Source organism: Oenanthe melanoleuca, chromosome 1 (genome assembly GCF_029582105.1).
Source record: "Oenanthe melanoleuca isolate GR-GAL-2019-014 chromosome 1, OMel1.0, whole genome shotgun sequence".
Taxonomy (NCBI): domain Eukaryota; kingdom Metazoa; phylum Chordata; class Aves; order Passeriformes; family Muscicapidae; genus Oenanthe; species Oenanthe melanoleuca.
In genome coordinates, this window is record NC_079333.1 from 39879366 (window position 1) to 39903626 (window position 24261).

At 35.2% G+C, this 24261-nt stretch overlaps 1 protein-coding gene across 1 annotated transcript in view; it reads left to right on the forward strand.

The window, feature by feature from the left end:
- The window catches only part of DYNC2H1 (dynein cytoplasmic 2 heavy chain 1), a 139743-nt gene that overhangs the window by 102959 nt on the left and 12523 nt on the right, over window positions 1-24261 (forward strand). The window contains exons 83-85 of the mRNA XM_056488331.1: window positions 1406-1522; window positions 7760-7969; window positions 10807-10896. Coding sequence (XP_056344306.1) covers window positions 1406-1522; window positions 7760-7969; window positions 10807-10896 — 417 coding nt within the window. The remainder of the gene's footprint in view (window positions 1-1405; window positions 1523-7759; window positions 7970-10806; window positions 10897-24261) is intronic.

Here is a 24261-nt window from a genome sequence, read left to right on the forward strand (position 1 = left end):
ATCCATGATGATCTTCTGCCATGATTGCTCTTTCACTTGCTTATCATGTTTCTTTCCTTTGCATCAGAAACAACTAGTTTTGAGCTTTGAGAACTTTTTTTCTTGGGGATTGACCAGCTCTCTTGGCCCCTCTTTGCCCTCCAAAACATTTGCCAACTTCTTCCTGCTGAAATGATCCCTGACTAAGCTGAAATCTGCTCTCCTGTGTTCTGAGACTGTGATTTTACTGCTGACCTTATAATCTTCTCTCAGGATTTTAAACCACAGTCTCATGGTCAGTGCTTCTTATAGAAGTTAAAGTGATGGTTGGGTGTACTATCACCTTGCAGTCACAGTGCCTATAAAGGCTAATAAATAAGGAGGAGAGGTTTGCTTCAGTCAAAGAAAATGAAAAACAAAAGAAAGCACTTCATCATTGCACATCTTTCAAGACTAGAAAATAAGTCAAATCCCAGCAGAAACAACTTGACTTTCTTCCTCAGTCTGTATTATAATTAAATAGTCCAGGCCTTCTGAATGATTAATACGTTTTTACTATGAAGCTTAATTCTTTATTGTCAAGCAAAAGAGGAGAGAATTATTAAGTTGTTCTCTAAAATGCCTTGCAAAAAATATACTGTGAAAAATAACTAAAATTTAATGAAAATGCCTCAAAAATACCAGGGGATTTATATACAGTTTAAGGGACAGACTGCAATATCACTGAAGAATTTTAATTTCAGTGGCCTTTGTTCCAAATGTATATACATATTTTACCAGTTGATTTGTGAACTTACTAAAATTGCTAAGAAAAAAAGGCAGTTAGACCTAATAAAGTAGAAGCTCCCCTTCTTTCTGGAAGATTTACAGTTATTTTATTAATTTCATGCTTTCTTTTTTTAATTGGTATGCATTTAAATAGATTGAGGTAGCATGAATATGTAAATGAGAGATCCTGGTCAGATCTGATCGAATTTCCTATAATTGCCTTGAGTTTTGGTCCCTGATAGTTATTGTAGGTATTTAGTAACATATTTTGGGAGTTTGTTTCCTTTAAATTTTTAATTACCAATGGAGCCAAGTTAAAGGCAGAGCTCGAGTTTTGTTCTAAATTATGTGGAAAAGAGGTTTTTTACTTAATTATGCACCTCATTAGTTTTTAAATTATAATTGTACAAAGACAATTACTGTAATAAGAAAATATGTATGTTTTTTTGTGGTTTAATATGAATGAAGTTCAAGTATTTTTTTGACTTGACTATGGATATTGTTTGTGTTTTGGTCAGATCACGGTCAGTAATTAAGTATGCAGGAAAGGATAGTTCATAGATAAATTGAAGAGTATTTCCTAGTGTATGGCATTTTTTGTACTAAAAGAAGTTTGTTTATCCTTCTTCAAGAGTGCATTTGTATTCTCATCACTCAGGTCATTTCACAGCTTCGGATCCTGAGTAGGTCAGTAACTGCTGGCTGCAAATTTGACAGAGAAATATGGTCTACAGAACTTTCTCCTGTTCTCAACTTATGGAAGAAACTTAATCAGGTAGGAATGTACCTAATTTGAAAAGACAACTTTTATTTCTGGTAAATACATGAAAAATATAGTCTGAGGAATTGTCTCAAGTGTTGAAACATAAGAGAAAACTAAATTAAAGGCATTTGAAGTGTAAAGTACAATGTTAGGTGCATAATTAGCTATAAAGTCTGTATGTGATATAACAGGCTATTACCTTTTTTCTCCATGTGGAGGTGAGACCACACTCAAAACATCCTTTATGTGTTTCCAAGAAAAATGCTAAGGTACTTTATATATATTTTTATTTAGTCTCTTCATTTATCTAATATTCACAATGTTTAATGATTTCAAATACAATGAAGTTTTTCCTTTATAGTGTTGAAATATGGTATTAGCTTTTAACTGAGGTTCATGAAAATCCCTTCTGCAGCATCCAGTATCACTCCCTTTATGTTCCTTTGTTGATCTAGTTTGTTTCAGTTTGGTGGTGTTTTTTAACACTGAAATTGTAAAGCTTAGTTTCCAATAATTGAATTCTTATTCCAGGCCTACATTTAGATGTGATGGGTGTGAATGCAGACACTATGCACACTTGGGAAGGATCTCTCCCACCTCATGTTAGCTGCCCACTTGGACATTTGGCCATTATTTTGTCTCTTCAGTCATCAAGAGATGCTGTGGCCTAAAACTATGTCTTTTACACAGCAACACTGTAATGGGAAAAACTTTTCCTTTACTCAGATAACCACATATGAAGAAGTGACATGAGATGCACATTAGAATTTACCATTACATTTTGAAATATCTCATTAAATTCATGTCTAATCCATGCTAAGTGTATTATACATCATGTTTGTGGTCAAAACAGTCTTCTGGTACTAAATAATTTCCTGTTGAAATCTGTGGCCTCTGAAAATGGGCTTTCTATTAATCAAGTCTGTGATCCTATAAGAAAAAGTATATTTCAGTGGGACACTGTAATTTTTCTTTGAAAAAGCTCACATGAAACTGTTTCATTTACATACATATCAACAATAACAAAAATAGAAATTTTGATTGTAATGTTTGAAAGATGGGTAAATAAGGCCAGTTTTAAACAGTTGAATCTGCACTACATTAATACTCATTAAGAACATATGTCACTAATGTCTACTTCTTTATAATTGTTTCTCATTAGCACTGCAAATTCAAAGTACATACTCTTTAAAACTTGGGTCACAATTTAGCTGTGAGTATGCAGTACCATGAAGAAGACACATAGCTGGTACTGGTGGCTGAGGTTCTGATAGTCACCTACATGGAGGTAATAAAGACCCTGAGAGCTCTTTGACAAGGAGAACTGGACCTGGTGAAGGCCTCTTCTTTCACCCTTACCATTGCCCTCAAATCTGAGATCTCCTTTCATATGATTTCTTAGCCCTTTACCTCAATTCCTGACCTACAGGCTGGGTGACACTTAGGTGGGGTTATTTTTGAGTAGCCTGGTCTATGGAAGGTATCCCTGACTGCCCAGGAGGGTTGGAACTAGATTATCTTTAAGGTCCTTTTCAACCTGAGCCATTCAAAGATTCTGTATTATCTTAAAATTTCTTTATACTATTCGCAGATAATGAAATTAATCTTTTGAATAGGATGGCTTCTGACATTTTATAGGGGTTTTTGCTTGTGTGGGGAACATTTTCTTGAATGTTTCAAAAAATTTAAATAATAATATTCTTTATCAAAATTAGTTTTCATGGTCTGTTCAACTGTTAATTGCTTCAAGCTTTGAAAAGGCCTAGGCATCTTTAATATTTCAGAGGCATTGCATACAGTTCTACATTCTCATTCTAGATTGATAGCTCAATGAAGGCATCATCTTTGTTTGCAGAATATTTAAAGACCTGGAAATTGGAATGAAGAAGATAGTTGAATTGCTGCTTAAGTTAATAATCATAAATTATTTTATTTGTGCATGAATGGGCAGAGAATATGAAACTAAAACAGCTTCCCAGATATGAAGAAGTAAAATTTTAAAAAAAGTATTCCTGAAGTCTGGAAAAAAATAATTCTGGAGACAAAAAGACACTCAGAAGTTTGATATATATAGACAAATATTAAGTTGTTTTAAATGTTTTTATTCCCATGTTGAGTATGTAAGTCAAGGATTAATTATAAAAGGATTATCTTAAAAATACCTTGAAAACAGTTGTTGTACATCTATGTACTGACAATTCTGAAATTCAACAAAATTTACCCCTTGACATAGGTACATCCTATAGAACTTGCATCTCAATGATTGCTCATAATCTCTTAGTGTGGACATGTTTTTGTCTCTGCACTCTTAATGTAACTCCAAAGCCAGCTAAACCTGAGCCACACAGAAGTACCAGGAGGAAGTGGTAAGCAAAAGTAGTGAGCAATTCCCTGCAGCTGGGAGAAGGATGTTCCCATTTTCTGAACTCATCTGTTATTGGGGGAGTTTTGCTGCCTTCCAGGGGCTCAGCTGTGGGACATTGTGGAAAGAGTGCCAAAACTTGTCTGGCTCTCAGGCTGTGACCCCTTGGAGCTTTTCTGTGTAGGCTCCAGTCGACTGCCAGGGGTAGTGTGGAGCATATGAGGCTCCAAGGGTCATATCCTTGGATGGAGACTGGATACAGGTCTGGGCAGCCTGCTGTAGCTTTGAGCACCTGACAATCTCCAGAGGTTCCTTCTAACCTTGGCTGATTTATGGTTTTGTGAATAGAAGTAATTTTTGTGCAGTTTTCAGAGCCTGTGACACTGTGGTCAAACAGCAAAAATGGCAGATATGCCTTGGAAATTCTATCTTTTTTCATTTAGACGTTTCAAAATGGGAAATAATTCTTATACATTAATATGGTAGCAAGAACTTACATGTTGTTACCTTTTCAGAAATATTTCTGGTAATTTGCAGGGTTTCATTTTTTCTCTCAGACCATACATAATGTGAAACCCTGTTAAATGTTGCTACCGACTATTCAGATATACTGAAATTGTTGAACAGGAAGTTTATTATTCTTTATCTGCCATCTTTATCATGGCAGTTGCCTCTCCTTCATCCATTTATTATTAGTCTAGCCAGAATTAGGCTCTGAAATTTTTAATTTAATTTTACTTAGAATGAAATAGATACTTAAAATGGGCTTCAAAATCAGTGTGCATCTGTGTTGAAATTACACAAGCAAACTTCTCTTTTTATTGAGCCTAATAAAATGAGCATTCTGAACTAATACAGAATGTCTTGACATTTTCACTTTCATTAGCCTCACTTGAAAACATACATGTTAATTCTTGCCATTGGAAACATCCTCATCCTAAAACTGCTTTTACAATGTTTTGCAGCATGATTTAATAACAGCTTGATACTTATCAAATTAATTAAACTCCAATGAACCTGCCATTTAGTTAGAAAAAAACACATACTCAGATGTTCAGTATTGGCTTGCATGAAAGACTTGTTGATCTGTAAAGTGTTCTCTGAATAAGTTGTCAAATATTACATGAATTTTAAAAACCCTTCCTTAATGTGGAAGATTGTTGGCAAGGGCTGGCCCTTGAGTTAATCAGAGTTAATGGAACCAGCCTGTGTCCTGGTGTCTGTTCTCTTCCCACACAGCCCTGACAGGCTGTGGCTTAGGACTGTGGTATAACACTCATTGTCACATCACTGGATCTCCTGTGGAACTGGGGCATCACCCATCATGTAATAGTTGTAAAATTATTTTAGAGATGCACAAGAGTATGAGAATGAGGAGAGAGGAGAGGGAGGAATCAGTGCTATATTTTTGTTGTAAGTTGGTTGCATTTTCTGCTTTGTTTCAGAAAAACCCTGTATGAGCTCTGTGAATGTTAGAACACCCACCTATAAAAATTTCAGCAGCAACTCCTTTAAAGTTTTTAACTGAATGTATGATGATAAATTGTGTGTTCTGTATATTTTGTTATGTTTTTAAATGGTAATTAATTATTTTCATAAAGTTGCATAATTTTGCAAGAATATTGTAGAAGTAGTTTTGAAAATTCATGAGTTGTTGCACTTTTATCTGAACCATTATAGCATCATAGAATTTCAGAATATCCTGAATTGGAATTAAACAGAAATATAGTGTCATTCTTTTTTTGTTTTCAACAGTGAAAAGCATGTGAAAACCAGTGAGAGGCTAATATCTAAAAAAATAGGCAGAGAGACTTGAAGGAGGAGGCAAAATTAAAAGGGCAATGGAGATTTCTAAAACCCATCACCACCACCACCACCACCACCAAAATTGCATTTTGAATCAAATACAGAACTAGTGAAAGTATATGAGTTTATTTTCATTATATTTTTTACATTTCTGAGGGGGCAGTTTTTAGAACATACTGGAGTTTGCAAAAGCTTGAGTTTAAGAAGGTAACAAAGTAAAGCTCTGGGACAGTTTAGGAGAGACTTTATCAAGTCTTACACTAAGATAGCAACATATACAGAACTGAGAGAGGGAAAATGATCAAAGTCTCAAAACAGTCCTGATAATATTGGTACAAAATGCAGTATTAATATTAAAGATTAGAATCTACCTTTAGTTTCTTATGGTTAGGAAAAGCACTCACTACTTCAGCAGTTCTTTGTCTTAATTCCCAAGCAGGTCATGAGCATACACATATTTTAAAAGCTGATGTGAGTTACATACATAATGGATTTTATGAGAATGTAATAGGACATTAAATGTATAAGCTGATATTGGTATTCATGCTTAATTTTCCTGTGGAAATGACATATGGGTTGTTTCAACAAATTCTCCAGGGAAAGCATTAGAAAGAGTGATGAAATTAATCTGAAATTTATAGGAGACTCTTATGTAAAGGATGATATTGAGGAACTTAGAGGACTTCTCTTTTAATAAGCTTCTGTGAATTAGATAGTGTCAAAGATTGAGCAAAGCCTCCAAGGTGCAATGTCTTGGGTTTTTCTTTATTTTGTGCAATTAAACACCTCAGTAAGAAATTATCTGTTAGCTTATGCTAGTTTTGTATTACAATTTACATATACTCAGCAAATTATGGTCTCAGAAAAACTGATGTGAAACTGGTACTGTGATTTTTGAATCCGTGCAAAGAAAAAATGCAATTCATAACAATTGTAAATAGTGTATGCTTTGGCACTTTGATCAGTAACTTTGTTGTGTACCTTTTTAGCAATGTTGGAACACTTTATCCTTCTTTTTTCTGTTAGTCAGTCATAAACCAAAGTATTGCTCATTCATTTAGCTTCTCTCATATTTTAGCTTGGTAGCTGAGTGCAGTATGAGCTTGAAATTAAAAATGTTAAAGTTCTGACAAATGCATGGTACCTGGGAAAGGTTATAGAGGTAAATATCCTGTATGCTCTGGAAAGGAAGATGCCATGTGACAATTCAGAAATTTATTTAACCTGAAAAATAATCAAAACTGGTTATTTTAAGACAACAAATTTCAGAGAAAGTAAAATCTGATTTTATCTTTACTAAATTAGTAGATATTGAAATAGCAAAACATTTTTCCCATATACAAGGGTTTACTTTTTGTATTTGTGCCTTACAGAATTTTCCAAAAAATTTTTAATTCTATAACGAATTCATTGCAGCATCTTGCCCCATTATGCATTGGCAGCTTCTGAATACATGCAAAAATATATTAATGTAATATGTTGCATATGAATTAAGATTTTCAAAATTGCACCATCTCTTGAAATTATTGAATAAATTTGGATTTCCAGTGGCTGTAATGTAAGGGAAGTAGCTAGTAAAAATGGCAGTGTGAGAGCAGCTTTACCTCTTGGAGTCTGAGTTACTCAAGATTCACACATAAAATTATACTTATTTTGTATTTATTGTATTTAATTCAATTCCATGTTGAACTAGTCTCATGAAGCAAGAACTGGCAGCATAGTTTACAGTACCCAGTAAAATCTTGTTGTGCTGAATACACCACTGCTTTTTATATTAACACATTAGCACAAATATTAAAAGCAGTGATTCAGCTAAGTGAAGACTTTTCAGCAATTCAATAGTTTTGAAGTAAATGGGTAGGCAGACATGTCTCAGAAGAGTGGTGCCTTCATTGAACATGTCACAGACAGTACTGAAAGTATCACTATACTTTTAATCCAGGTTCAGAAAAGGGGTGATACCATTACCACTTCAAAGCTAACAAGGTCATATGAAGTATTATGAATTAAACAAATAATATGTTGTGCAACATGATATTTTCCCTGAGTTTATTAACTGGGTATCACATGTTCTGCCCTAGAATTCTAACCTGATCCATCAGAAGGTGTCTCCTCCTGCAGAGCAGCAAGGATCTCCAATCTTATCATTCATTACTCTGGAGCAATTCAATGCCATTCGCCTTGTGCAGAGCATCCATCAGTCACTTGCTTCTTTAAGTAAAGTCATCAGAGGCACCTCACTACTGAGCTCTGAAGTACAGAGACTAGCAAGTGCTCTGTTAAACCAGAAGGTAAGCAATTTTGTAATGACTATACATTATAATAAGCATTGAAAAAACCAGAGAAACTGAACTAATACGTATTTTTGTGTTCTAAATTTTTTTATTGATAAAGACTCTAAAATGGAGTTCTTTAAGGATAGAAACTCCAAAAAAATCCCCAGTTTTTCTCTGGAAGATTTTTCAGAAGTATTTGCAGAATCTTCTGAATGTATTACTCTCTTATCAAGCTTTCTCTTAAAGACAAATCCAATAAGGTTAGAAATTGTGGAATATGATTTCAATTTCAAATACCAAGTCATGCTAAATAAGTCAAATATGTAGAATATGTAAATCTGTCCCTTTACTTAGTTTTTACATCTTCTTAAAATTTAGGTTGTAATAACAGTTCTCTTTGCATTTACTCCATATGGATTATTGCCCTACCTTACCAGACAAGCCGTGCCTGTCATAGCAACCTAACATCTCACCCTATATTCTTGATATACAAGAAAAGTTAACATTTGTATATATACTTGCTCCATGTTTTTTGGCATCAAACTGGACATGTTTATAAACTGGTACAACTAGTGACAGCAGGTCTACATGCTCTATCATTAATATCCAGGTAATTGAGTTAAAAGGTAGTCAAACATTGATGTGACTTGAAACTCTGGTTTTGTTTCATCTCCAGCAACTGATAAATTCTGTCGATGCTAATGCATAGATATTGAGATTGCTTCTGCAGTGAACAATAATTCCTGTTAACATCCTGTTTATCTTCATGTGAAGAACAAGTATTGTTGAAAAGATTGTTATGCATTTATTGATCTATCAAATCCTAGTCAAAGCAATAATTAAATTTGTTGTCTTTTTAGATTCACAAGACAGCATTTGTTAGCAAAATTGCTGTACAGTTAGAATAAATTATGTTTTCTTTGTAGCAATCTCATTGGTTTTTAAATCATGTTTTGACTATATGGTAGAAACTGGCACTAAGTCCAAGTCGTAGTGAATGGAAATGATACATGTTATGGCCATTCTTTAGTTCTTACAGTTAAATTTCTTGTTATTGAGCAAGAGAGCATGGCTTGCCTGTGTGCTTAAGCTGCACACTTGTTTTGGAACTGGCAGGAGCTGTGAAGCTGATCCCTGCTGCAAAAAGTTTCTTTAAAATTCTGCGCATTTTAACCTCTCACAAGCATCAGTTCAGTGCTTCCTGGTGTATTGACCAGTGCTTCTGTCATTTCATCTTCTTACTTGTCCCCTTACTTGTCATGGATCACTTCACTGGATTGTGACCATGTAGCAATTTTTTCAGCAGCCTTCCAGAGATGGCTGCATGCCATGTTCTTGGCATGGCAGCTAAACCTCCATGTACTAATCATCCTAAAGTGATTTTCTTCATGTGTTGTCTATAGACTCTTCTTGTTTAGTGTTTTCTTGTACTGTGTACCAAAGGATTATTTTTCAAAAGCTATATTTTAAGCCCACTAAGATTATAGTTCTTTTAAGATTATAACACCTGAAGAAAGCATTGGACTGCTAATGGAAATGTAAAAGTCAATAAATGTATTATTATAAAGGTTTCAGCAATGTGCAGTATTTGTAAAATGTAAAACTGTTATGTTAACCCCATACTAGCCACTGTGAAGAAAATAAATTCCACCAAAAATGAGCATAAGCACATCTGAGATGCACTTACATAATAACAATTAGCTAAGCTATTTCTTTAAAGTATTTTAGAGTGATATATTAGCAACATTAGGCTAATGCCTTGTAAATGATAGATTAATGAACTGCCTGTAAATGCATATCTAGTAGAAGAGGCTGCAAAAATGCAAGGTTTCAAATAAAATAAATAAGTTTCAAAAAATCTGAATTAGGAAAAAAACTCCATGCAGTTAACTGTGCTTTATTAATTGTCTTGTATATATTTTAGTTTATTAAATTCATTTTTAATTAGTATCCTTGAATCTATTTATGTCCTGGTTTTTATCTATAAAAGGTAAACATTAGAGTGCTTACTTTGACAGATACCTTTTTTTACAAAACTCTGAGATCAGATTTTGAACACCTGGTATTAGAATGGGAACTTCCTAGAAAATGCAGCTGTAAATATTAAACAGTATAAACTGTTTTTTCTGCTCAGCATCTTCAGTAGTGTGCAATATTCCATAGATACTGATTTACATTAATTCTCATTCTCATAAGTATGAGAATCTTGCAGTCACTTTCAGTGTGCTTTAGATTCCTGTGGAGTAAGTAAAATTAGTGTTTCTGTCCTTGTTTTATAAAGAAGAAGTTTAACAGGTGCCCTTTTAAGCCTTTCTTTTTGAAGTCAATGAGAAATTTATTTGGGGAAACCTTGCAGTACTTTTTTCCTCAGGAGTTGCTCTACAAAAGCTGTAAGGTGATGGGAAAATAATCATGCAGAGGAATTGTACCAGATTCTCTTCACCACAGAGCCACACCAACTGCATTTTGAAGTCTGAGGAGGCTGCAGCAAAAGACTGGGAAACTGTGGCTGCAGCTGAAAGATGATATTGTGGCTTTCCAAGAAATTATGCTCTTAGCCCTGTTGGAAATATTTGTGGAACCAACTGATGCTTCCTTAATGAATAGCAGAGGTTCTTTCAAGTTCTCTATCAACACTGTGTCTGGACCACACAGAGAATTAGCAGGAATACATTTTTTCTGTTTGCAGTTGTATTTTCTTGATCATTATACTACTGGTGTTGCCTTTTTTTTTTTTTTTTGGTTGATATATTTGATCTCCAGATTATTTGTTTTCATTCAAATTGCCAACTTAAAATGTAATGATAATAGATATAAAATTGATATTTTCAGTAAATATGTTTTTATTTCAGTGTCCTGTCACATGGCAAAGCAAATGGGAAGGTCCAGAAGATCCTTTGCAATATCTTAGAAGTCTTGTAGCTCGAGCACTGGCTATACAGGTAATTTTAAAGAGTCCTTTACCTCAGTGTGCTGGTATTCAGTGACACAGTATGCTATGTAAATTCCACTGCCTTTACAAACATAGGTCTCAAAGAGTTTTAGGTGTGTGAAAAGGTATATAAAAATCTTAATATCAAGGAATAATGTGATATATGGAATGTGATATCAAGGAATAATGTGCCAATATTGTTAGTTACTTCACAGTAGATTTATCTCTTAGTCATTAGTCTTTACTGGGGGAAAAGAGTTTTTTTACCCAGATTTTAAGTCAAGACACAGTCTTTAATCTGGTAGAGAGATGCCTATCAAGATATAAGTGAAGCAGTTCTAATAAGGGTAATGTAATATTCATAGATGACTAGTAATGAAAGAAACTAGTGAAAAGATCTGCATTCTTCAGGTTTACAAGGGCCATAAGAGAAGGTGCAGATCCTGACAACAGCTCTGTGTATCCACAGTCTGACAGTAAAGAGGTTAATTTTTAGTTAATATATATATACACTTTGACAGAAGTGATGTATTTAAGATAATGCACAGACAAATAAAAGTAATTTTTCTGAATTAATTAGTATTTAAGGAAATAGATTCCTTATTTATGTTGGATAGATAGAGAGAAAACTCAGAACCTACAAGAAAGGAAGACTATTTTAGAAAGAATAGGTCTTTGTTACCTCCAGGCAATAAATAGAAAGCTGTTGGTTTTGATGTTGATTAACACATCTTGTCCAGTGGGATACCAAGATTTTCATCAACATTAATGTTGATTGTCAGATTCAGAAGAAAGATTTGAGGACCATGTGCCTTCTAGACATTACTTTTTCTAAAGAAACCATCAAATAAGTATTAATAAGATTCTTGTTATGCAAGCAATTTCTTTTGGCTAATACTTATTTTTTCTTTATCCTTTCCTTCAAAAAAAAAGTTTAAAGTACAAAGCAGAAAAAATATAAATATGTATAGCAAGAAGTGATAATGCATGTTCAAATGTTATTTGGTCATATGACTGGAATTGAACCTAGCCCCATATGCCATTTTGCTGACTATTATAGCCTTTAGTATTAAAAAGTATCATCTGTGGTGAGTCAGCTTGTTTGTAAACTTCAAGAGTACATTACTGTTTGCAACTTCTACTTTCATTTGGTTGTGACCAAACTGCATGCAATTTTCCTTACTTATATGATTTATTTTAATGGAAGTCTGAGATTAGAGTCTGAGCTTTTGTGTGGAGTTCACCTCCCATACAAAGTCATAATGCAGAGGTATGAACAGGATGAAATAACAGGATGAAATTAGTGTTAATAGTAATAGATGCTTTTCAACCACACAAATCCCAAAGGTTTTTATTTCCATATATTACTCCAGTCAGCTGTTGACTAATGTGGTGCATTACCATGATAGTAATCTTCCTTTCTCATTGCTCAAACTAGTGAAAAAGTGGGACATCTGGGTTAGTCATTTTAGTCATTTTCATGAAAATTATTGTGAAGGAATCATTTACAGTTTTTAACAGTTATCTACTGTAAGAGAGGGAAAGATTATTAAGGCATAGCTGTACAGTAGATAGTTGACTGTGTCCATAATCAGTAAATTATGTTAAATTTTTATTAGTGATAACAGCTGCTGGTTCTCTCATTTTATTTCTTTAATGTCAAATATGTAATATAGTTGTGTTTGGAGAAATTCTTAATAATACAATATCAGTCTGTTTTGCATCTCAAGCTTCTAGTCAAATCACATCTGAAATACAATTTCTATATTTCTATACTATATATTACTAGAAAAATGTTGATTATATCTAATTATGCATTTCAGTTGAATCACCTTTTTTCATTAAATGTGATTCCAAATCATGATTGTGCCCATTACATCTTCCTGATTAGTCTTGATCATTTTTTAATTAGATTTTCTTTTTGGTGACCTTTCATTATTGATTTTACAAATGTAATTAATCAATAGTTAATTCTAGGTTTATTATTCAGAAATTCAATAAAGGTTTCAATAAAGATATCTCATAACTCTGAAAATTATCCTCTGATTTATATTTCAGTAAATGCCATATTTTGGATTAGTTTAGTTTTATATGACCAACTTTATAAGCTTTTTTTTTTTATAGTTACTTTTATGTCCCTCTGTTTCATTGACAGTAAGATATTGACTTATACTTTACTGTTTGAGACAGGTTTGATTTAGGCATTTTTAAAACGAAATAGGAGATATTGAAAGATCAAAGTTGTACTGAAGGATTACATTTACTAAGGATGGAGTAAGTCTCTACCTAGGTTATTAGTTAAATGCTGCCTTGTCAAGAGGTTTGCTGCCAGTGCAGAAAACAATGAAAGCAACTGCAACAAGCATTTAATAGGGATGGGAAGGAACACAAAATATAGGCCAGATGGTAAAATATTTATAGCAGAATTTATGGAAGTGTAAAGATGTTCTGAGAGCATTACACAACAACAGGCAGATAAACAACAGGTGTTGCATTTTTTAGGTCTGAATTCACTCAGTAAAAAGCAAAATTTGTAAAAAAAAAGAAAACTGCCTATTGAAAGTGTGAAGAAATTTGTATATGCAAAATGCAGTAGAGGCATTGCTCTGCATATGTTATGGTGACAGACCTGATGTAAATAGGTGATTTCTTCCCAGATGAAAATTCTGATATTTGGATGATAGCTTTTGCTTTAAATTGAAACAAAATTTATGTATTGAATATTCTTCTAAGATGGAGTTCTGAATACTTTCAATTAGCAGTGCTGACATTGAACTTCATAATACTGTGCTTCAGCTTGTCTGTCTACAGTGATATATTTGCTACCTACATTAAGATATGAACTATATGCATCATTAGTGATCATTATATAAATTTTAATTCTTGGTCTTTATGCTGTCAGTTTCCTCCTGAGGGCACCCTAAATGTTTTCTGTGGTTTCCCTCTCATGGTTCATGATCATAGATCAGCAATAGTACACATCAGCATATAATGGTATTAAGAGCATCCCAGTCTCTAGATAAGTGTTTTCTCATGGCTATGGATACCAGCAGGAGAGAGAGAGAGAGAGAGGAGACTCAGAACTGCAGCTATTAAGAGGCAAAACAGCAGCCCAGGCAAATGTCAGCTGAATAGCAACCTTAAAAAGCTGTTTCAGGTCAACAAATTGGAAATTGATTTTTGTTTCCACAAGAAATAAATAGGGCTTAATTTCACCTTTTCAAAAAAGAAACCCAAACCCTTCTTATTCCAAGAAGACCTTGTATTTCATTATTTTGAACTCAGCTGGTTTTATGTCAAAAGCAGTTCTTCTTTTGCAAGACTGTGTGGTTAGAGAGCTGCTAAAAGTCCTACAGTGTACATTCTGACCTCAGAATCATAAGCACCCGTTTCAGGTTCTAATCAAGGAAATGTGTATGAATACTCAAAGTTTTTAGTTGCATAATTTATGAAAGGTTTTGTTGAAATTGTGCATTCATCTATAAAGTACTCCTAGTATATAAAGAAGTTATATTTCATATTTTTTTCAAGAGACTTATATTTATCTTCTGAGATGCTGTTCTTTGTCCCTTCCCATCCTGAGTAAAAGCAAAGATAGTAATATTTAACTTCAATACCAGTTTGATCACCTAGTGTAAGATTTTTACTATTTTAATGGTCTTTTAGTAGTTAAGAAAGAATTTTGGAACCTTATTCCTCTATTTCAACAATTTGGTCCCCAGAAAGGTGGGTTGGATGCCCAAGGTACATGAGGTTTGAACTCTTGGAAATTGCCTGCTGAATATACTATAAAACCTTTTGGGAATAGGAAACCCAGGATTTTTCCTTCACACCCCAGGCATCTAGGCAGAGATATTAAATTTCCATTCACAGGCATAACAGGCAGAAAGGCTGCTCTTAGAAAACCAAGGGAATCAAGTCCTCTCAATTTTCACCAGATTAAAGAACTCGCATAGTAAATCTGGTACAAATCCAGAACAGTCGTGCTCAGTCCCACTATTCACCACTTGGGCACTCCATTGTAAGGCCTATCCCAGTCAAAGTAATCACACTTAGTTTCCACAGTGTTTTCTAATACATTGCCTTAGCAGAGTTTGCAGCAGAGACAGAGGCTTAATGGTTTGTCTTTAATCCATCTGAATCAGCCTCTCCTAAAACTGTAGTTTGGCTGGTTCCCCACCTTGTCATTGTTCCTCTCATGGCTCTCTGTTTGAACAGCTGTTACCTAGGTATCTGTGCAGGGCAGAATACTCCAGATTTAGTATTCTAATATTGAAGCACAAAAACTCATAATTTAGTTCAAATTTCCACATTATTCTGAAGAATTAGCATTTTTCTGCTGCTTTTCTTGGCTTCTTCTCTTTAGCTGTCATGAATATCAAAACAAAAATAAAACTGCAGCCTGACATTATCTGCTAAGGAACTGATCCTCAATTGGCTCCCTCAGTTCTCATCAATGTTGCAACATGATTTCACTTTGTTCCAAATTTATCAGCCAGGATATGTCTTTTAAGACCTTTTATCTAATTGATAATTGCTTGGTAAATATTGGAAATTTGCAAGTGGTGCTAAAAAGTATGTTTTGTTTGTCTCTAATATGCAAATTTGAAGCTCTTAGCAGCTGTTTTATCATGTCCCTTTTAACCACTCAGTTAGATTGCATTGATGAAGTAATGGCTGATACAGAGCAGTAGTGCTTTGTAAAGGTGCACCATCCAAACAAGGGACCAAACAGAATGTGAGATGAAATTTTTGGACATGGATGGGTAATAGGAGTTGTCCATTGAAATAACAGCTAATATCCAAGGAAATTAAAGCAGAAGCTGAAACATTTTTTGTGCTCTTACAGAAAGCTGTGTTCATGCATTGATATAGTTTCCCCTCCAGACCTTTCACCATATTTACAGCCCTCCTTGGGACACTCTCTAATAACATAATATCTTTCATATATTGTGATGCCCAAAACTAAACATAACTTTTTTTTGTAGTGAAATGTTTGTTTTCCTCCAAAATACAGTGGGTTTTAACACTAAAATCTGCAAACTATGCTATTTCAAAGGCAAATAATTTCAGTTGCCAATGAGCAAGGCATATAAAGTTTTGGAAAAAAACCCTATGTCTTCTGCACAAAAAACATTTGCACAAAAAACTGAAGAAGCAGTTTTTAAAAGCAGCATTGGAAAAGGGAAAATATTGCTACCTGCATTTCTTTGGGTTTAATTGTGAGCTGTTGAAGCTTATTCCCAGTGAGTATTAGGTGTTCTGTTAAACTGAAGCATCCACAAGGTATGGGCTTTTTAATAAACATCAGGCTTAACTGTTGAGAAAAATAATCTGTTTCAACAGAATTCAGTGATTGTTCATTAAACTCTTGAAATTCTAAGCATGTTTTGTGAGAATAGCTGTTCTGCTGAAATTATGAAATACTACCTTGTAACCAGAAGTTTGAGCAGCACCCCTTATCATACCACTAACCAATTATTCAGCTCTTTGATTATAAAATATTTATTGCAGGAGATAATTACTCATAAAAATATTTTTGTAAGTATTGAATAAAAGAAGACAGGTCATTGTCTCTAAAGACATTGTGTCTCTGAGAAATTACCATATTGTAAAGAAAATTGTATTTTTTTCCTAACCTAGGTTTAGATTTAAAAAAACTAGATTTAATATTCTGTATTTCTTCAATGGATGCAAGATAATATTTATATCCTTAGTAAATTACAAAAAGCTGTACTATATATTATATAAGATGTAAAGCCGTGGTTGATATCCGTTATTTAAACTAATAAAATAATCATCATTCATTGATTTTTCTCTTTAAGCTGCAAGATACATTTTCACAATACAGGAATAAATCTCAGAAGATGAAATTATAAAATATTAATCAATTTTATTCATTTAATCTGTCAAAATTAAAAGTGTAGATTTTCTAATAACTTGTTTTTCACTGTATCTCCTTTATCATGGGCTGAGCTGTCTGCAAAAGAGAAAGCTGAGTAAAATGGATAGTCTTGTCTGACAAAATCTCAAGCAAGAAAGGTTAATTTTAGTCCAAGTGGTAGAAAACTATGTTATTACCATTCACATATGAAAATGAGTCCTTGTGTTATTCTGTCAAAGGCTGGTAATTTTAAATTCCATCCATTAATAAATGAGGAGGCTGCAGCACATGCTAATGCACCAATTTGTAGGTTCATCCCATCAATCTGCTTTGATTTTTCTAGACAACTTAGGATCAGAGAGAGTTTTGGGTTGGAAGGGCCCTTAAACACCATATTGTTCTAACCCCCTGGCATGGTCAGGGACACCATCCACTAGATCAAGTTGCTCAGAACCACATCCAGCCTGGCCTTGAACACTGCCAGGAGTGGGGCATCCACACCTTCTCTGGGCAGCCTATTCCAAAACCTCATCCACCCTCACAAGAAAAAATTTCTTCCCTAATATCTAATCTAAATCTACTCTCTTTCAGTCTGAAGCCATTCCTCCTTTTCCTGTCACTACGTGCCCTTGTAAAAAGTGTCTCTCCATCATTACTGTAGGGTTCCCATCAGGTACTAGGAGTTTGCAGTTAGGTCTCCCTGAAGCCTTCTTTCTTCCAGAAGGGACAACCCCATCTCTCTCAGCCTTTCCTCACAGCAGAGGTCCTCCATCCCTCTGATCACCCTGGTGTCCCTCCTCTGGACTCTCTCCAGCATTCCCTGTTCTCCCTGTGCTGGCCCCAGAGCTGATGCAGCACTGCAGGTGGGTCTCACAGAGCAGAGCAGAGGGGCAGAATCCCCTCCCTGGCCCTGCTGCCACCACTGGATGCAGCCCAGGACACGTTTGGCTTTCTGGGCTGGGTGCACACTGACAGCTCATGGCCAGCCTCTCACCCACCAGCACCCCCAGTCCTTCTCACAGGGCTGCTCCCATCTGCTCATCCCCAGCCTGTGCTGGTACCAGGGCTGCCCTGACCCAGGTGCAGCACCCTGTAGTTAGCCTTGTTAAACCTCAAGGAGTTCCAAGGGCCCCACTTTTCAAGCCTGCCCAGGTCCCTCTGGGTGCCATGCTGTCCTTCAGGTGTGCCAACAGCACCACTCAGCTTGGTGTCCTCTCAAAACCTGCTAAGAGTGCACTCAGTCCCTTAATCTGTGTCATTAATGAAGATATTAAATAATGCTGGTTCCAGTATGGACCCCTGGGGGGACACCACTTGTCACTGATGTTCACTGGGACTCTGAGTCACTGATCACCCTCTGGCTGTGACTGTCCAGCCAATTTCTTACCCATCTCACAACCTACCCATCACATCCATCTCTCTCTGGCTTAAAGAGAAGAATGTTGTGAGAGACCATGTCAAATGCTTTACAGAAATCCAGATAGATGCCTATAAATCCAGATTTTTAGCCCTTCTCTTGCACAGTGCTGTAGTCACTCCATCATAAAAGACCACTAGGTTGGTTAGGCAGGACTTGTCCTTGGTTACAGTAACTTGCTGTTCTCATCATCACTATATTCACAGAAATATTCTGTCTACTAAGAGTAAGCAACCTATTAAAAATCCTTTATTGTTTTATTTGTAATTCTGATTTCATAGTTAGAAGCTCATATGTAGAAATAAATTATGTAGAGTAGTAAGACAGCTTTATAACTAAAATGTAGTGTGATTGTGGCTCTTTTTTAACCTGTAGATAGTTTGCTGGGATTGGTGTAACAGTTTGCAAAATATTTCATCTCCTGTTTTGAGATTTTAATTGGTCAAATTCAATGGCAACACACAATGGTAACTATTTCTCAAATATCATTTGCAGATACATATTTTAAAAAGCCCATTTTATTATTAGAAGCAGATTTCCATTCCACAAGCGAGCATCATCCCTAATTAGCAATCTTTTTGGCATTTCTTTGGGGGAAGGCAGAAATGTAGCTGCATCTTGACCTACCTTTCTCTCTTTGAAGGAGATGCTGTATTACTGAATGAAATTATAACAGTTTCATATTGTATCCCTTTGCAAATACATTAAAAATATTTAACATTTCAGAGCCTTTTAAGTTTCAAGGCTGTCACCTCAAATTTAGATTGTGAAGGAAAATAGTCATAAGAATAATTCTTAATTAAACCCTTTATCTGTTGATTGTGCAGTAGTTTTACTATTGGGAATTCATAGTAAATAAAGCAATGAGAGCAGGATACAAATGCACTCAACAATTCTGTGAATAGACATGGCTGCATTTTAAAACTGGAGTCAACAGAAAGGCATTCAGATTGTTCAGTGTTGTGTTTTTCCTTATACATGCAGTGTGTTTTCTAATAGGTTTTTATCATTAACCTTTTTAGTATTATTTCTAAAATTTTATTATCCCATGTGATAAATTAAGCAGTTGAATTTACCCATATATCTGGCAAAAGGCAGTAAATAATTTAGAGCTAAACCAAATATTGTTCCTTCTTCAGGTATGCAGATTATGAAGCTATGAAAAAGATTTATTCTGTCATGTGTATTCATGTATTTTATCACACTGAGGAAGCAAAAAGTAATGATTTGAATATATCAAGAGAATAATCCATGAAATAAGAAACACATTAAGATAATACTAGAATAATAAAACTGAAACCAATGTGTGAATACAAAGATACCATAGAAATGCAAAATTCCTAATGACCTTACTAAAAACCAAAGGGAATTATTATTTCTTCTACACTTTTGAGGCCACATCTGAAACACTTGTCTAGTTTTCAGCTTCTAAATTGAAAAACATTACCCATATTGTCCAGAGAGATTTGTGGAAATATATGATTTGTGGAGGTATCTTTGGAGATACACAGAAGTAGAGTAGACAATGCCCTGAGCAACATAAATTGTTGTTGAATTTGAAGCTAGTCTGAATTGCAATTTGATTGGATGCCAAAATGTTTAATTTAATGAAGAAATTATTTCTATAATGGAAGTAATTTAAAAACAGAAGCCATTATACCTAAAAAAAAAAAAGAAAAACAAATTAGTTTGAAAAAATAACCGAAAAAAGTGTGCTGTTTCACAAAATGTCCAGTATTTTTCACTTAAATTGCTTCCTAGTGTATGTTTTTCTGGGTTGCTTCCTGAAAACAGGAGTGAATGAAGCTTTATGCCATGCTAATGATCTTCAGCATTGTCTTAGCTCTCAAGTGTGACAGGACATCAGGAAGAGACCTGGAGCCTTTATGCTGAGCTTGTTCTTTTGGGAATGGTCACAACAAAAGAAATTTGCTTTTGGGTTTAATAAAAGGTTTTGTGAGCTTCAGAGAGCTGATATGCTGTACATGAGATACCTTTATGCCAACTGCCTTAGCTTTGTAATGTAGGAGCAAACAACAATACAAACCATCAATTTAAAAAAACAATTGTACTCTACACAAAGTTGTTTTTTTTTTAATAAACTACTTGCTAGTCTGAGCAGTAATCCCATGTTGGAGTGTACTGTTTAATGGAGTGTAAGCAGCCTTAGCATGAGCCAGCATGGTGTGCCAGGATGCCACATCACAGACTAGCCATGACATCTTTTATTTCCTTTGTTTAAATGGGATTGCATCAACTAGTGTTTCCATTCTGTGATCTCTTTTTCTCATGTAAAAAAACCCAGATTTCCTTCTTTGCCTTTTAATTGTGGTATCTTTTAGGTATTTTGGGGTATAGACCCCACAGAGTTAAACAATTTCTGATTAGTTTATTTTAGTCTGGTTAACATTCTTACTTATCTAAGAGTTAGGTTAAGCCTCAATAGTTACTAATATAGTAGGGTTCTGTGACACAGGGATGGGTGAGAGATTTTCTCTGTATTTTGACAGCCTTAAGAGAGGATGTTAACAAAAAATAAATGACTGGTAAGCAAGATGGTAAAAAATTGAGAGACACTGGTGACTGCTGTTCAAGGGGTCATTGCTTCAGTGGAGGAACAAGGACTGTGAGGGAGATCTGGTGGAACATCTGGATCTCATGGGGTGTTACCAGGAAACAGTTCTCTGTTGGCTCTCTTCATTGTAAAGTAGCCTTCAAGCTGGTACTGTAAAACAAATTACTGCAGTGCATCCCAGCATTACCAGTGGCTAATATTCTGAGTATTCTGTACCCCTGTTTAGTCACACCAGTACCATCCCAGTATAGATTTCACCATCCCTGCTCCAGAGCTCCTCAAAGGATTTATGTCTGATGTAGTCCTGACTTTGTCCAAGTATTACTGTAGTCAGTCTAGTCTGTTATCTACAAATAATACTGGATGCTACTGTTTTCCATCTACTGGAACTTATTTTTGGGGATGGTTGGTTACACCAAGGAATCCAGGTCTTAGACTTCCTTACCCAGTTATACTCTGCTGTGTAACTGCAGAGTGACTGTTTGGGGACTGATGTATTTGGGAAAGAAGAGACTAGAAGGCATGAAGCATAGCAGTATTGCCTAATTGGATTCTGTGTTTAGTGATCATACAGGAGGTATCTAAAAGTAGGTATTTTTGGCATACATCAATCATGAACTTGTCAGTGTTACAGTTCTTATGCATCATTCTGTTATCCGTATTAAATGTAGGAAACAGAAATTCAGTTGAATTCCTGTTTGGATAAAAAAATGAACTGATACAGTAACCAGAATGAGCTCACATTTGCTAATGTTTCTGTCAGCTGTACCTTACTGTGTATCTGCTTCTAGCACATGCAAAGCCAGGGGGGTTCTGGGTGTGCCACACTGAAATAAAGCTTTAATTGTATTTTGTTTAAAGTAGTTGCCAGTGGTTTTTGGGAAAGGAAAGGAAAAAGGAAAGGAAAAAGGAAAGGGGAAAGGAGAGAGGAGAGGAGAGGAGAGGAGAGGAGAGGAGAGGAGAGGAGAGGAGAGGAGAGGAGAGGAGAGGAGAGGAGAGGAGAGGAGAGGAGAGGAGAGGAGAGGAGAGGAGAGGAGAGGAGAGGAGAGGAGAGGAGAGGAGAGGAGAGGAGAGGAGAGGAGAGGAGAGGAGAGGAGAGGAGAGGAGAGGAGAGGAGAGGAGAGGAGAGGAGAGGAGAGGAAAGGAAAGGAAAGGAAAGGAAAGGAAAGGAAAGGAAAGGAAAGGAAAGGAAAGGAAAGGAAAGGAAAGGAAAGGAAAGGAAAGGAAAGGAAAGGAAAGGAAAGGAAAGGAAAGGAGAAAGGAAAAAGGAAAAGGAAAGGGAAAAGAAAGGAAAGGGAAAAGGAAAAGGAAAAGGAAAAGAAAGGAAAGGGAAATGTAAAACCAAACATAAACTCCAAATTAAATTACTGTGTTATTTATCATTTGTAAGTATGGGACAACACCTTACCATATACCTGAAATACTGCAGTATTCACCTGTTCATTTAATAAAAGATAACTACCTCAAGGATAATGGCTCAAGGATTTCACATACAAAGAATTACCACAAGGGAGAGAATTGCTGTATACCAGTTGCTCCTCAGAGCCCTAGGCATTACCCCTCTGGGCTCAATGCCTGGAAAAGTCTCTCTATTTCATTTCTTTGAGCTGTGATGCTGTCACTCCTACTGGTGTTTACCACTGAATGCCTGCACTTAGGAGCAGCTGCACTGTGAGGAAAATGGGACTGTAGCATAACAGCTTGTTGGACTTTGCTCAGTCTAAACTCCAGTTAACTGAGTACTACTGACTGCTACTCACCATCGTTTGCTCTCAGACTTAGCCAAAGTTCTGCACTTCTTTCCCTAGTAATGTGGAAAACTTCTAAAACTAGAATAACAGAATTATACTGTGTGGTTCCTGGCTATGCATCTTCATGTAACACTGAATACAATTTTCCATCTAGGCACAAAAATGAAATCACTCCTGTGGTGATTTATATGATTTTCTTTTTCAGTATAAGTTCTCTTTGGGGACCACAGCAATAGAAAAATGCAGTAGAAGAATCTACATTTGGAATTAATTAAAACTGGTGAAGGAAGAGTACTTGCTTCATTTTAGAGGAGTTCTGTGATGCTAAACCTACATAAATAATATTGTGAAAATCTGGCATCCTCCTTATTCTTTCCACTGTTCAATGAGGTCCTCAGTTTGCTTTGGGATTATAAGGAAGATTTCTCTGAAAGTGGAATAGATGTTTGCTGGATGTTAAGATGCATGAAAAAATATCATTTGAACCCCTTGAGACCATGGTTATAGACTTATTTTTGTAAGGGTAAAACAAAAAGAAAAGAAATTGTTTTTATTATAGCAAACAGAACCCCAAATTAATGGAAGTTCTGCAATACCCTGCCAGGAATTCCTTTGCAAGCATTTTGGGCATGGCTGGTAGGTTTTGATATTGTAGTTATAATTTTCTAATTTCTAGAAACTAGAATTTCTAGTGTAATTGTAATAAGAAATATTCAGAAAATATTGAAATAATGAAATTTTGAAATCAAAAGTTGCAAAGAAGAGTAGATGATAGGTTTGGAGGTTTTTTTTAGATTTTGGAATAAACATATTTTCAGGGTTTGGATATTTGGACTTGTAGACCACATTGTTGGTATATAGTTATATATATAACTATAGTATAAGAGTTGGTGATGGAAGAAAGCCCTTCAGACTGAAATGCTGCATGGCCATCCAAGATGAATGAGAAGTCAAACAACTTTTCATCACTTTGACAAACGTAGCCAATACATGTTTCTATCAGAGTTGGATGGGGAGGGATGTTATCTGTTACAGGATTTCTCCCTTTCCAGAAACATCACTTCAGTCTTTCTACAGCTTAGCTTAAACTCCTTTCCATCAACCCCTGATCTGTTCCAGCCTTATGGCAGTGGCAGTGGGACTGCCAGTGACAAATGATCTGTTAATAGAGTGGTGTTGTCTTTTGAGACTGTAGCATTTCCCTAATAGTCTGTCACATGGTCTTACAGGACTAAACTAAGCATGAGGATTTTTTTTACAATTGGATTGTAAAATATATTTGATTACATCAAAAATTATTTATTTAAATGGATGTAAATGAGCTACATATTCAGCTTTATATAGAGCAGTACAAGCCATTACAGCTTTGCCTTTGTGATCTAATGGAAGTTTTTCTTATTGTGTGTATCCTAGGGCTACTTAATTATATAAGTTCAGAATTAATATCACCCATACTGGTGGAAGATAAACATCTGTGTACCTGACAGTGGTTCTTTTTAGCAGTTACATTAAAAGTTTATTTGATGACAGCAATAGAATGATTATATTAAATACAAGTTGAAATGATGTCTACTTTTATTACACAAAACAATTTACAAACCTCTCCTAACCAGAATACAGTTACTGCTATATGATAGAAGAAATTAAAGTCATAAATTATATAAAGTTATATAAAGTCATTAAAAGAATCATGCAGATAAGACTCATTACCTAATGAAAATGGAAAGCAAAAATCTCTGAACTGATTC